This window comes from Mandrillus leucophaeus, unplaced genomic scaffold (genome assembly GCF_000951045.1).
Source record: "Mandrillus leucophaeus isolate KB7577 unplaced genomic scaffold, Mleu.le_1.0 Scaffold1297, whole genome shotgun sequence".
Classification (NCBI taxonomy): Eukaryota; Metazoa; Chordata; class Mammalia; order Primates; family Cercopithecidae; genus Mandrillus; species Mandrillus leucophaeus.
The window spans coordinates 450891-465647 of record NW_012101251.1 but is presented as its reverse complement, the minus strand read 5'-3'; the positions used below and the strand labels follow the sequence as shown (position 1 = coordinate 465647).

At 47.4% G+C, this 14757-nt stretch overlaps 1 protein-coding gene and 1 pseudogene across 1 annotated transcript in view; both read right to left on the bottom strand.

Moving 5' to 3' along the window:
• Nucleotides 1–1882, bottom strand: part of LOC105533931 — a 9798-nt pseudogene extending 7916 nt beyond the window's left edge.
• Nucleotides 1883–2825: 943 nt separating this feature from the next.
• CSMD2 (CUB and Sushi multiple domains 2) overlaps nt 2826–14757 on the bottom strand; it is a 432839-nt gene continuing 420907 nt past the window's right edge. Inside the window, exons 63-69 of the mRNA XM_011972538.1 lie at nt 13625–13687; nt 11299–11460; nt 9731–9843; nt 7912–7999; nt 6272–6410; nt 5908–6120; nt 2826–3020 (exon numbers count right to left, since the gene is read on the bottom strand). Of these exons, the coding sequence (XP_011827928.1) occupies nt 5961–6120; nt 6272–6410; nt 7912–7999; nt 9731–9843; nt 11299–11460; nt 13625–13687 (725 nt within the window). The 3' untranslated portion in view covers nt 2826–3020; nt 5908–5960. The remainder of the gene's footprint in view (nt 3021–5907; nt 6121–6271; nt 6411–7911; nt 8000–9730; nt 9844–11298; nt 11461–13624; nt 13688–14757) is intronic.

Below are 14757 nucleotides of genomic sequence, written 5' to 3'. Positions count from 1 at the left end.
GATCGTCCGGCACTCCCCAGTGAGATGAACCCAGTACCTCAGTTGAAAATGCAGAAATCACTGGTCTTCTATGTCGCTCGCGCTGGGAGTTGGAGACTGGAGCTGTTCCTATTTGGCCATCTTGCTCCACCCCCTATCTGTTTTTTCTTTTGTTGCCTATACTTTTGATGTCATATGCAGGAGATCACTGCCAAATCTAATGTCATGAAGCTTTCCACCTACGTTTTCTTGTAAGCATTTTATAATTCTAGGTCTTATGTTTAGGTCTTTGATCCATTTTGAGTTAACTTTTGTATGTGGGGTATGCACTATCATTTTTGCTCGGAGTTTCCAACACGTAGCAGTGTTAACACACTGCAGTTAAGAAATGGACTCCCATATTTCTACCTTGGATTGTAGGCTAAAATATGTCTTTCGTCCCCTTTCCCAACAAACACTTGCCCCTAGTCATGAAAGAGGCCATAAAAATGTAAGAAAACCAATGCAAAAATTTATATTTTATTTGAATTCAAAAAATTTAAAATTGCTTTCAAATTCAGGAAAGTACCATAATGCAGGACCCCAGGGGGAAGCCTCATATACAGAGACAGATAAATTAAATGTATATACTGCAGACAAGCCAAGAAGGTGTGTAGATTACATATTTACAGCACTGGATGTTTTCTGAAAACCATATTTATACATTTTATTACATTTACAAAAAAGGCTTCCACTACCGTTTACCTACAATAATGAAAAAAAATTTACACCTTTTTTTTTTCTTTTTTGGTACTGTACAAACTTTGTATAATAAAAATATATCTCTGTACAAAAGATTTTTTTTGTTTTTGTTTTACTTTTTTTTTTTTTTCCTCACGGGATGGTGATGGGTATATGGCGTAGATGGTGGGTGAAGGGCCTCACCTGCCCTGTTCCTTTCCAAGCCTCTGGAGGTGGAGAGAAATGCCAGGGGTGTGGAGGGTGATGCCCAGCAGAGTGCTGGGTGCCCCACCAGCAGGTGCTCCTCGAGCATCTCATGGAACTTTACAAGGAGACGCAGGGGAGGAATGGGGGGGCGGGAAGAGGCGTCCGCTGGGTGGTCTGAGAGGGGCATAAGAAGGGGGAAGGGAGTAGTCAAAGGAGAGGAGCGTCGGGGGGAAGGGAGTGTAAGAAATCAGGAGGGGAGCTTCCTGCACTTGTTTCCAGCCAAGGAAAGAGATGAGAGTGTGAGTGTGTCTGGATTGGCCGTCTCCCTCCAAGCCCAGGGTGCCGTGTCCCAGAGGTGGTGCGGCCAGGGGTAGGCTCCTGCCTCTGTCAGCCTCCATTGTGGCTGCTGGAAACGGACGCCTCTCACTTTACTCTTAACGTCAGTCAGATCTTCTAATTGTTCCAACCTAGAATTTGCTTAAGAACCAGGTGTCGCTGTCCCTCCGCTCCTGCACATTTCTATTTGTTATTTCAATATGGGATATGACCCTCTGAGGCCAGCATGTCACACAGGTACAGAGGCTTAAGCTTGTGGGGGCCTTCCTGAGGACAGAGAAAGTGGCTCTAAATGCTATACTTTGATTCCTAAACTCTTGAACTTCCCAACAATGCTTATGGAATTCATGAATGACCCAAGCATAATATAGCTGTGAAAATAAATCAAACCCACTTGCAAGGAGCTGGAGAGTGTGACTTTCAGCCACTCCGTTGTTTTGATTCAGGACCTGCCAGGACTTTTACTGGCTATGGTCAGCGGCTGCTGGGAGCCAAGGAGCCAGCACCAACCGCAGGAGGCCTGGGGAGCTGAGTCCTTGCCCCGAGGCTGCCTACGCAGAGACAGCAGAACCCAGATAGGACACACAGGTGTCTTGTCTGGCTTTCCAGACCTGGCCACAGTGCTACCGCAGAGATTCATCGGCTCCTCCCTTCTTAGCTGCCCCTTCTAGACCGGGGTTTCTGGCAGCTGGTGTAGTGGACTTTGGGGCGGACTGATCTGGGTTTGCATTCTGACTCCACACTTCCTAACTCTGTGGCCCACATGTCTTTACCTTTCCAGGCTTCTGTTTTCTCATCTGTCAAAGGGAAATAATAAATCCTACGTTTTGGTGTTATTGTGCAGACTAGAAATACCATAGGTAAAGTGTCAGGCACAGAAAATAAACCCAGTACCTGATAGCTATTGTTTTTTGGGTACCAGGGCAGGCTTGCTCCCCTGTTCTCTCAAGAACCCTGCTGCTGCCCGCAGACCTGGCATCCTCTCTGGGCCGCAGACTTGTCTTCTCTTCTCTTTCTCAGTTGACAGCCAGACTTGACCTTGGGCTCCCAGCCAGACTCTTGCCCTATCCTCCCTGGTTCTCCCTTCTTTCCCAGTGCCTCCCAGGACCCAAACGACTTTTTAATCCACTGGGTTTAGAACTCAATAAAATTGTGTTTGAAAAAAATAAACTGATTTTCAATCTATTTCCAAAGACTTTTTTCCTGCCCTTGGGGTAATCCTTGCTGCCGCTGTGCAGTTGGGGCCGTCCATCAGCAGACAGCTGGTTTCTGCACGCTGACCACACCATGGGATGTGTCCTACTCTTACAGTCACTGAGTCACCGTGTCCTCACACATGGGATGGGCGGGGGGCATATTGGTTTGAAAGCTGACCGTACCTCCCCGTCTTCATCTCTTCTCTGTGTGCGGGGAACAGGGCATGAAGCATCCTTCATGAGCACTTCTATTTTTGAAGCCTTTATGGTCTCTTCCGGAGGACGTGAATGGAGGAGCGGGGTGTGTGTGTGTATGTAGTCAGGCCCATACACACACACACACACACACATCCACAAGTTGCTTTGCTATTTTAAATCCATAAACTTTCTTCCTCCATCTGCAACCCCTCTTCCTTTTCTGCCTTTTCAGGACACGGCAGGAGTCCTCTCCAGGGTGACGGGCATAGATGGCGGCAGGGCGAGGGTCCGAGTCCCAGCAGTAGCAGACACAGGCAGAGAGACGAACGAAGATGGGCACTGGGCACTGTGCTCAGGGGAGCCTACTTCCTGCCCCCTGGGGAACTGGGAACAAACAGATCACACCTGGGTTTGCAAAGGAAAAAGAGGCAGTGGGAGGGGAGGGGCCGGGAGCAGAGGAAGAAAAGCAAAGCAGCAAAGCAAAGAAGGAACAAGCGGGAAAGAGATGAATCACCTCGATCTTCACTTTGATTTTCATCTTCCCAGGTTGGGGATGGGGGTAGGTAGGGAATGCGTGCAGCACAATATGAATTTTTCTGTCTTTTTCCCTTGCAGGGCCAACTTCGCCATTAGACCTGGAGGCCTGGTGCTTGGGGGCCACCATACTTTTAGGAGCCCAGGAAAACATTCTAATTTTAGTTCCTTTCAAAATCAGATGAAAAAAAATGACTAGGATAATAATGGATCGGTAATAAAGAATCCAGGCTGGATTATATTCATTTTTGTAGTGACACAGTTGTGAAATCTCATTTTTAATACTTGTTTTTAATGGAGGAAGGGTCGGCACACATCATCACACAGCCCTGTTCCTCTGCCCTGTTACTCGCTGGCTGCACAGGCCTCGTTGCTTCCCTAGTACGGTGTTTATTTTAATTTCTGCTTTTCTCCTTGGCATTATTTTAAAAAAGTTACCATCTAGTCACTCATTTGAAATATGTGGGTGTCTGTTCAGGGTGGCTCTTGCTTTCTTTGTGCTCCAGCTGTGGGCAGAAGTGGTCAGAGGGGCTGTGCTGGAGACCGCTGGGCTGGGCAGTGGGTTTGGAGCCTGCTGGCAAGGGGCCAATGCTGAGGGCTGCCCAGATGTGGAGCCGACCTGGAGGTGACAGCATGGCGCACACCAGCACCTGGAACCCAGCAGAGCCCAAGTGTGGAGCAAGAGTGCGTGTGCGGAGGTCAGGGGGCATTCTTGTTTCTTTCCTACACTGTTCAATAATTCATGCAGTGAATCAGATTCGTCACTGATCATCTCCAAGCCCCGATTTACATCGTCAGAGGGGATTTTTCTTTTTCTCTTTTGCCTTCTGTTGATAAGAGTTCTGAGTAGGAAAAAGTGAAGATTGGGCACACAGATGAAACTTGAGGAGTAATTTTGGCAGGCTAAAACAATCCCACTGGAATAAGGGGGAACCCTTATCTAAATGTTTGTTTTGGAGAGACGTAAAAAGATGGGGAAGAGCTCTTTCCATAAATTGTTTGTATTCAGGAGCTGCATCTGCTGCATCCCTGACTCGCTCACCATCTGGGACTCAGGCTGAGGCTGTGAAATCCTCCTGGAGTTGTGAGGTGGAAAGGGAGTAAAGCACGTCAGGGGCTGGGCAGTGATAATGACCTTCGCTGCTCTTGTAACCCCCTCGGCAGGAACCGTCCCTAACATCCCCGTTGGTGGCCTTCTCAGGCCCCCTCATACAAACCTGTTTCCTCGCTGCACTGCCATTTGTGTGTGGCTGGGAATATCCACCACGTGAGCTGCCGTGCACAGGAGTGTGGAGAAGGAGCACGGCACTAGCCCTGGGTTTGGCTGGTGGCCCACTTGGTGGATTTTCCACTGCCCTCACTGGAAATCCCTACCTGGCTGGCTCTGTGACTCTTCTCCCCAGAGCCCTTTAGCCCAAGACCTGAGAGAGGGCATCTGCCTATCCCCAGAAAGCAGGATGTGTGGGAGGACAGTTCTCAGAGGGGAGAGGCTTGGACATCGTGTAGGGGCAACTCCTGAAGGGTCCCAGGTCCCAGAGGTGAGGGTGTCATCGAAGGAGGACACAGTGAGGAAGAGGCAGTGCCTTTTAGATTCATCAGTTCCTTCCCAGTGGACCTGTCAGATGCATGCCTGCGTGCGTGTGTGCGTATGTGCGTGTGTGTGTGCATGACCGTGTACACATGCAGGTCTGTCTGCCCCTCTGTCCATATCTTGGGGGGCTCCTCCCCTCTGTTGTGCTCAATGTGATGGGGAATTTTGTAAGTCAACCTGCCTAGGCTCTGGTGCTCAGTTGACGGGTCAAACACCAATCTGGATATTGCTGTGAAGGTATCTTTTCAGATATGATTAACATTGAAATCAGTAGACTTTGAGTCTCCACAATGTGTGTGGGCCTCATTCAATCAGCTGAAGGCCTTAAGAAAAAGACTGAGGTGCTCCGAGGAGGAAGGAATTCCCTCTCTGACTGCCTTCGGACTCAAGATGACAGCATCAACTCCTGCTGGAATTTCTAGCCTGCTGGCCTGCCCTGTAGATTTCCACCTTGCCAGCCAGTTCCTTAGATGAGTCTCTCTCTCTAAATATATATATTTATTTATATTTCTATCTCTATATAACATACACATATAACTATGAAGATGCATATCTATATATAGATGGATAGGTATGGATATACATTGATACAGAGATGTATAGGTATATGTATTGCATTTATAGTGTATGAAAGTATATATATACACAATATACCTATATACACACATATATGTGCATCTCTGTATAGCTCTACAGATCTCCAGGGCTTGACTTCGACCCAGAGGATGTATATATCCCGTTGGTTCTGTTTCTCTGGAGAGAAACAGACTAATCCACGTCGATGTTCTGCCAAGTCCAGGGGCGGGGAGCACAGTTTCTGCAGCCAGCCAGCCTGCGATGGGATTTTGAACCCACCCCTTCTGAGCTGTGTGATCTTGCTCAAGTTAATTTCTCTGCAGCTCAGGTTTCTCATCTGTAATGGGGCTCCCAGTAGCCTCTACCTCACAGGGGGTGCAGGGATTCAATATGTTAGATCCACAAAGGGCCTGGTTCAGTGCCTGATACACAATGATGCTCAGTGCACAGCTCTCCTCTCACTGGGTGTGTCTGTGTGGCGTGTGCGACTCCGTTGGGTGGAGCCCCTGGCATGCACAGGTCCCTGTCTGTGCCTGTCATGACCTGTCTTCCTCCCACACCCTTGCTCACCGGCTGCTGGAGGCGGGGCTCTCGGTGGCGGTGGTGGCAGCCAGGCTGGGTGGCTATACCGCTGTACACACTGTGCTGACTGTGAACTCCGCCTCGCTGGCCATGATGTCTGTGGGCTGGATGTTGCGGTCGTACATTGGGTTCTCAAACGTCGCCCGAACATTGGTGTTCTCGTGGCCAGCATAGCCATTGAAGGGAACTTTGGGTCTTCTCCTGGCAATAAAAGAGGAAGTGACCACAGCATGAAAAGAGTGACACAGAGAGGCTTAGGGGTCTGGTGCAGTGGTGCGGTGGCGGGGGGGGGGCTCCAGGGAGAGAGGGAGGGCCCGCCTGATGCCCGTCCTGCCTCCTTCCTGTGTGGTACCTGTGCTTGTAGAGATAGAGCACGAAGCCCGCAATGATGAGGGCGATGAAAGGCACCAGGATCGCGGCTGCCACCGAGCTGCTGTTGGAAGCAAAGTGGCGACCGATGGACTCGGGGTCTGACTCCAGCAGCCTGAGGTCTGTAAAGTCCCAAAGCAAAAAAATCAAGTCACAGAGACACAGTTTGAGGCTCTGTCGGCTGCCCTCCCTGACTACACACTCTTGGGGAGCAGGGCTGCCACTCAGGGTGCTCCTCACTCCTGCTCAGCATGGGAGGCAGGTGTGCCCAGGGCCGCCCGCCTGCCTCCACGTGCGCACTCAGTCCTTGGGGGCAGGGTCCTGCATGCATCTACCTTGTGCCGCTCAGATGGCACCCAGAGGACCACTCAGAGAGGAGGCTGAAACCATGGCTCAACGGAAACTCTTACAAGGGTGCAGAGTAAATCTCTAAAGTTCTTTTGGCTGTAGCAGCCTTTTATCAGATGAAACCTTACAGGGACACCAAAATATAAGATAGATGAAGGCATAATTGTTCTGGTTGAAGCTGAGGCACCTCCTTCTGGAAGGCATCCTCCTTCCTCGCCCTCCCCCTGCAGACTGGGAAGGCTCAGAATAACACAAGTAGACACTGTGGCCCCCATTAGGCACCCTGCTAATTGAGGGGCTGGAGCTCTGAGGGGACAGGATGTCTGCTGTGGAGCCAGGACAAAAACTGTGATTTTCTAAGACATTTGCAGCATGCCTGGTCATCTTGGAGTAGGTGAAGGGTGCTGTGTGGAAGACAGTGGTCTCAGTCCATGCAGCTCATGAGGGCAGAGCTGGGGCAATTCCGGGGGAGGAGCAGTGTGAGTGGGAGAGGCGGGGGCAGACCGTGGCTCAGTCCGGAGAAGCTTTCCGGAGCTCGGAGCCAGAGGACGTGCAGTGGACTGCCTTGGCAGGCAGGGGCCCTGGGGACGGGAGGTGTCAGTGCCTGGGGTACAGGGAGGCTCTCACGTACCCATGGCTGCCTCCTGTTTCCCCCTCCCTTGCTTCTGAGAAAACAGACCCCTCCTGCTACCAGAGTCCGAGGCTGGGCACCTGGAGGCTCTAGGCCAGGACCAGGCTCCAAGGTGTGGATGTTTGACATGAATGACAGGAAGCATGCTAGGTAAAGAGGCCACGGAAGGACCAGGGAGGGAAGTGGCCTTGACTCTCAGTTTTCTCATCTGTACAATGGGCACAAAACCAGCCTTCTAGGACTGGGCTAGGGCAGAAACGACATCACAGTAAAGGCACCCTGGGAGCCCTAAGACACTCCACAATGTTGCTCTTCATTGAGGCAGGGGTGACACCTGAGGGCTGGCTGGGGGTGTGGCTGGGGGCTGTATCTAAGACCCAGTGTCCCTGGAGTTGGGGGCTCTCCCCTCCAGGTCTGAGCAGGAAACTTTGTCAAAGGTTGAGTGGGTTATGCATATGTGTTTGCTTTTGGAGAGATATTCCATAGCTTTTGTCAGAATCTCAAAAGGCGTCCCTAATCCCAAAGAGGCCAAGCACCCCCGCCTCACACTGTTCAACTTCCCCAGTCCTCTACCTGCCTGCGGCACACACGGTTTCTCTCCCACCCACCCGGGCCCACGCTTCCGGGGGACAAGCACTAGTTACCCAGTCTTTGAAAGCCGAACTGCCCAAAGCCTTGGCCCTTGACGGAGCCTTGGTAGATGAAGGTGCCTCCGGAGGACTCTGACGAGACCTGTGATGGAGGGGAGCACAGAGAGCAAGTGGGAGGCTGCTGGAAGGATCTAGAACTCCTCTCTCATCGTACATGCTGCCCAGCAGGTCAGAGTCACCCACTGACCTGCTGCTCCGACACACAGGGTTTGTTCTCTGCCCACACCCACGCAAGGGTGGACGTGACCAGGGAGCCCGGGGTGGGGCAGGGGCACCAGCTACATGTATGAGGTAGGAGGAAGATTTTATTTTCTACTGGTCAAATCACTTAATCTGTCTGTGCCTCAGCTTCTCATATGCAAAATGAGAATAGTAACAGTACCTATGTCATAGGGTGGCTGTAAGGATGAAATGAGTTAATAAAGATGAAACACTTCAGAATGCTTAATTTATAGGCCTTAGATGCATGGTAGCTGTTATTACTGTGATGAAAAACCACCTTTTGGAGCATTAGGAACATACAGAGCCATGGTGAAAATGTCCCTTGCAGATTAAAGGTATTGGAGAGTTCGTCACAGTTCTAAGAGCTATTAATTTTTTAGGGGGCGTAGCTGGGGACCTAACTCCTGCCACTGATGCTCATGTGACACACGCAGATCCCCAAATGTGCAGTCTGGGGCCACAGCAGCTGAGGGCATGCTGTGAGGATGCCTGCGCTCCTGGCTACTTCCAACCTATACTCCGTGGCTAGAAGCAGCCTCTCTGTCTGCCCTCCCCAACTGTCCCCCAAAACACGCCTCACTGGCTATCGAAAGGCTCCACGGTTGTTTGGTGTCCTAGGCAGTAGCTCCAGCTGTTCCTGGCCCTCTGGAGCCTGATCGTCATCTTCCCCTGGCCTGCACTCCTAGCTCCATCTCCCAGCTTTGACCCTCCTGGATGGTGGAGTCTATTGTTCCTGCACAGCTTTTGGGCCACGATGATTGAAGCTGGCTCATACTTGGATTACGAAGGGGACCTACAGATACCCTTGGGCCTCCCAAGGAACTACCTGTATGTGCCAGTCCCTGGAGAAGCCACTTGGTTCTCCTGATGTGCTTATGAAGCAAAGTCAACGCTGCCACAGCCCTCCACCAGCTGGTCCTGTCCATGAGAATGCACTGTGACTCCCTAGCTCTCTGCTATTCTGCTCTACCACGACCTCTCACTTCATTCTATGCTTTCTCTTCTAGCTCCAGCAATCCAAGACAGAGAAATGGAGGACGTGGCAGGGGATGCTATGCTCAACTCCACTATGTGTGACATAGGAAGGTATGGCCAGAGAAGTGTCACTGGAGACCCAGCTTCCACCTCAAGAAAGCCCTAGAATAGAATGTCTTTTCCACAAGGGAATGCAAGAAAGTCCTATCCCTCTGCCATGTCCTGGTCTCTCAAAGCTCTGCTAAATCACTGACAATCTGCATCCTCAAGTGTGAGCAGAAGTTCAAGGTAGTCACGTGAGACTCACTGCCTTCTTCCAGCTCCCACCCACCACATCAATACCTTCGACTAGCCTGAATTCCCTCTGCCCCCGATCTTCATCCCCTGCTTTCTGTTCAAACAACAGAACTTACTCCAACTCTCTGGCTTTTAAAATCTTTTCCTTTGCCTGTTTCATTAGCAGATGAGGACCCTCTTGCTGCTCCTAGGCAGGGCCTCACAGAAAACCTCCTCCCAAGTTTCCAGATTGATCCTAGGAGTTCACACACCCTTTTGTCCTCCTCTTCCCTGTCAGTGATCTGGGAATCAGGGGAGGAGGTGAGTTTGCTGAACTTACGTGTCCATCTAAAGCCCAGTGATCATCTCTGAACTTATTCACAAAGATCTCCACCGGCCCTGTAATCTGATACACCTGGAGTAGGAGATGAAAATCTTCTTTCTTGTAAGTTCCTGGGAAATAAAGTTCTGGGGTTACACACGAAAGATCTGGGAAAATTTCAAAACTAAAATTTGTGGGTTGGTGGGTGTAAGTTTCTGGGTGGAATTTCATGTGTAGATGTTGATATAAACATTCCCCACATACCTTTAGGTTGTAAGTGTAGTGTTGAGTGTGGGTTTGTGTAGGCTGAATGTGGTTATATGCAAGAATTATTAAGATATGCATATGTATGTTAATAATTGGATTACTGGGTTGAGGTTGTGATCCTATTGACACAGGCATGTGTGAGAATATGATTTTGTGTGTTTTAATCTGTCCACTGATGTACAGATAGTTCAATGGGTGCAACAGTTCATGAGGGCGTGGCCATGGGAGCATGTGAATGTGTCTATCATGTGTGAAATGAGCAAATGTCATCCCGCAGTTGCATAGGTGTGTGCACGTATGAATGCGTAGATAGGATTGTATGTGGGATTGTGCATTAACATGTTAATTCACTCACACATTGATTTATCTATCCACGTATTCAACAAACACTGTTTTCTAAGGTACTTTTTCTGATTATAGGAAGATTGAAAATTGGGAAAATTTTAGGAAATGCCGAGATGCATGAAGAAAAAATAATCTCTCCTGATCTCACTAAGAAATAACCACGTTACTGTAAATAATTCCAGTTTTCTTTCTTATGAATGTAATGTTTTCCTTTAAAAAACTGGAGTCATATTTTAAATATATTATAATGAATGCATTTCCCTTAACACTGGCATAATATTTCATCTAGTAGATATACTATCATTAAAATACCCATTTCTCTGTTTTAGGGAAATTTTCTAGTTCCAGTTTTTACATACCACAAATGGCCTTGTAATGGGAACAGCCTTTATTTAAAAATGTTTGACTCCCTCCATATCTTCTTATGACAAAAATTGTTAGAAATGTAATTAATGGGTCCAATCATTTTCAAGCATCTTGACACAAATTGCCAAATTGTTTTCCCAGAACTGTACCATTTTAGAATTTGGCCTTCATGGCTGAAACCGACCTGCACTAAGTGTTATCATTTAAAGACACTCTTGAGTTGATAGTGTAAGTGGGAAATGACGTTTTGTGTTTACTTTTTTTGATGATTGCTGAGAAATATTTTTTCCTTTGTTTGTTGACTGACTGTACTTTGGCTCCTGGGAAGTCTCTGCCCCTATTTTTGGTTCAGTTTAGGGATATTAGTCTTTTCCCTTTGTTTGTAGGAGTTCTTTATATATTCAAGTTATTAATATTTGCCATTTAAACATTTCCCTTTAGTCCATGGTGCTTTATTATGTAAAGATGAATAGACATTTCCTCTTCCCTGACTACCAGACAAGTCTGAGCCTTGCATGACAGTATGATGCAATGCCATTAGGCTCATCCTTGCTAAGGGTATGTGCCCATCCATCCTCCTGGCTTCCATAGAGAGGTCTGCTCCTTACCAGCCAAGTGCAGCTCCACGCCGCTGTGGTCAATCATGGTGGCATTGACCTTGCTGTTGGCAACTTGGAAGCCAGTCACTCTGAGCATGGCTGGCTGCTTCTTCCCCTGGTATTCATAGGCCCCTTTCCACAGGGAATTCTTGGCAAAAACATCACCAGGAACTAGAGGAATTGAGAAATAGAGGTGAGGAGGACTTTGTGTGTGCTGCCAGAATTGGGGTGACCTGATGACTGATCCCAGCCCACTCACTGGAATTGTTTCCTTTCCCCAACGTCTAACGTGGGGAGGGTGGTGGAACGCTCTGGCCTCTTCTCCTCTAGTGTCTCAGAGTGGATGGGTGGAGGGAATTGAAATAAATATCCACTCCCATGTTCACTGCAGCATCATTCGCAATGGCCAAGATAGGGAAACAACCCAAGTGTCCGTGAATGAATGAACAAATAAAGAAAAGGGTATATATACATACACTATGGAATACTAGACAGCTTTTAAAAAGAAGGAAATTCTTTCATTTGCGGCAACATGTACGAACTGGAGGACCTTACGTTAAGTGGAATAAGCCAGGCACACAAAGACAAATATCATATGATCTCACTTACATATGGAATCTAAAGAAGTTGAACTCATTGGAGTAGAGAGTAGAATGATGGTTATAGAGGCTGGGGCAGAGTGGAGGGTGATGGGGAGATGGTCAAAGGGTACAAAGGTTCCATTAGACTGGAGGTATAAGTTTTGGTGATCTACTGCATGTCATGGTGACTATAGTTAATAAGAATGGATTGTACATTTCAAAATTGCTGAAAGAGTAGACTTTTTTGTTGACATGGAGTTTTGCTCTTGTTGCCCAGGTTGGAGTGCAGTGGTGTGATCTCAGCTCACTGTAACCTCTGCCTCCTGGGTTCAAGCAATTCTCCTGCCTTAGCCTCCCAAGTAGCTGGGATTATAGGCATGCATCACCATGCCAGGTTAATTCTGTATTTTTAGTAGAGATGAGGTTTCAACATGTTGGTCAGGCTGGTCTCAAACTCCTGACCTCAGGTGATCTGCCCACCTTGGCCTCCCAAAGTGCTGGGATTACAGGCGTGAGCCACCACGCCCGGCCAAAAGAGTAGATTTTAAATGTTCTCATCACAAAAAAATAACTAAGTGAGATGATAGGTATGTTAATTAGCTTATTTATTCCATAATGTATATATATAGAATAATATCACATTGTACCCTATAAATATATGTTTATTATTTGTCAATTAAAATTAAATTATTTAAAAAGATATAGAGAGGGAACTAGAAAATGAGGGAGAGAAGAAGGAAGAAGAAAAGAGGAGAAAAGGAGAAGTGTTTAAAAGATGGAGAAAGGGAAGAGGGGTGAAGAGAGAGAAAACTGACATGTCAGTATAGCATGGTGAATCGGAACATGGGCAAGTGAAGTCAGACAGACCCAGAGTCTAATCTTAGCTCTGTCACTTATCAGTTGTCTGATCATGTGCAAAAGGCTTAACTTTCACTTTCTCCCTGTAAAGGCTATGCCTGTATTCCTATAAATGGTGGCCATCCCGTCTACCTTATCAGGGTTATTGTAGGGGTTAAATGACTAATGTTGTAAATTGTATGTTATATGATATTGCATGTGTAAAAGCGCTTAATCGGTGATAGCTACTAAAATTGTCATTCATCCTTGTAATCATTCTCTATGGCAATTATTATGATCTCTATTTTACTGACGCTTAAGAGGCGAAGCTCACTTGTCCAAGGACACAGCTGGTCAGTGACCAAAATGGCACTCAAATTGAGTTTCTGATGGCAAATCTAGCCTCGTTTCCTGCATAATATACATGCTAATGTTATAAATAAAAGTAGAAGGTTCATAAAAGGATGTGATAGTCTCTAAGAATCTGGCATTGGCCAGGCCACATCTGCAGTCTGTGTCCAGTTCTGGATGTGATACTTGGAAAGACCCCAGACCTATTTTAAACTGTAACCATTTCCAGGAAGCTCCCCAGGCATGACCTGGGTCGATGTGTTTGTATGACCACACACTGGCCAGTCCTATGCCAGGAGGGGCTGTAGTAATTAACAGTTCCAGAGCTTCCAGTTGGAAGGCACTAGCTCTTTCTTCCAGATGAAGTTTCTGCTTCCTTCAGGCTCACTTTCTTCTGAAGTCTGCCTGGGCTGGGGAGGTGGGTAGGGAAAGCCATCCAGATCTATAGATAGTTTTCATGGCCTTCCTCTAGGCACTCAGCAACTCTCAGCAACTCATGTTTTCTGGCTAACTCTGTGAAAAAAGTAACACCAGTTTCTTGAGCCAATGATCTGGACCATACATACTCAAGGCTTGGGTGAGCGGTGGCTCCCGGGCAGTATTGATGGGTCTCCCACTGGGCCGGACCTCTGCTGGGGAAAAAGAGTGGAAGAAAACAGGTTCAGCTTTTGGTTCATACTCTGTTGGAAAAATAATGGCCACCTGTCTGACCTTAGGTCAATGGGTTCTTTGAGATCTTGCTTTGGACTTACTACTTTTTAGACCAGGAGGTGGACTACTTTGATGGTCTGATGATGCTGTGGATCCCTCTCAGAATAAAAAAATATTAAGAGTTACAAAGGAAGTCCATTTTATTAGCTGGAGTTATTAAAATAGTAGACAAGACATTAGCATATAGTGGTATATGTGATACTTTATCACTATATTAAATAATGGGATCTAGCAGCGAGTCTAGAAATGACCATAATCTTGAAGTAGTCAGGAACATGAACAATATTTCATGATATTGGTAGCAACGGGAATGTAAACAAAAATCTCTTCAATTTCTATGGGTGACAAAGTCACAGGTGCTAACACTCCTAATGGTTGTTGTCTACGTTCAGAATTAAAGGAGCTGCTACATTCCAGTAAAAAGTAAAGGAAAATAAAGGTGTACATCTTCCCATCCAAGTGCACAGACTCCCTGAATGCCCTCATTGAAAACTTTGGGGAGGCTGAGGCAGGAGAATGGAGTGAAGCCGGGAGGCGGAACTTGCAGTGAACCAAGATCGCACCACTGCACTCCAGGGTGGGCGACAGAGCAAGATTCCATCTCAAAAAAAAAAAAAGAAGCCCTGTCCTCGACTGTGCTTTCCTTCCAGATGCCTCGCATGAAGGAGGAACTTCTACCCATCAACAGTGAGCTCTGTGAGCCCTGGTGGGGGTTGCAAAGGAGTGCATTCCTCCCTTGGAATGATGAGATTAAGACCAAGAAGCCCTCACAGGTAAAGCAAAGGCAAAAGCTCTGGGCCTGAGCCAGACAGCCAAGGTTTAGGTCCCAGCAGTGTCACTTAATGACTGTGTGACCTTGACTAGTAACTTTACCACTCAGAGTCTTTGCCTCCTCATTTGAAACATGGAAAAAACTAAAACATACTTCACAGGTCTATGCTGAATAAATGAGGTTATGAACAGAAAGTCATGGTCAGTAAATATTGAT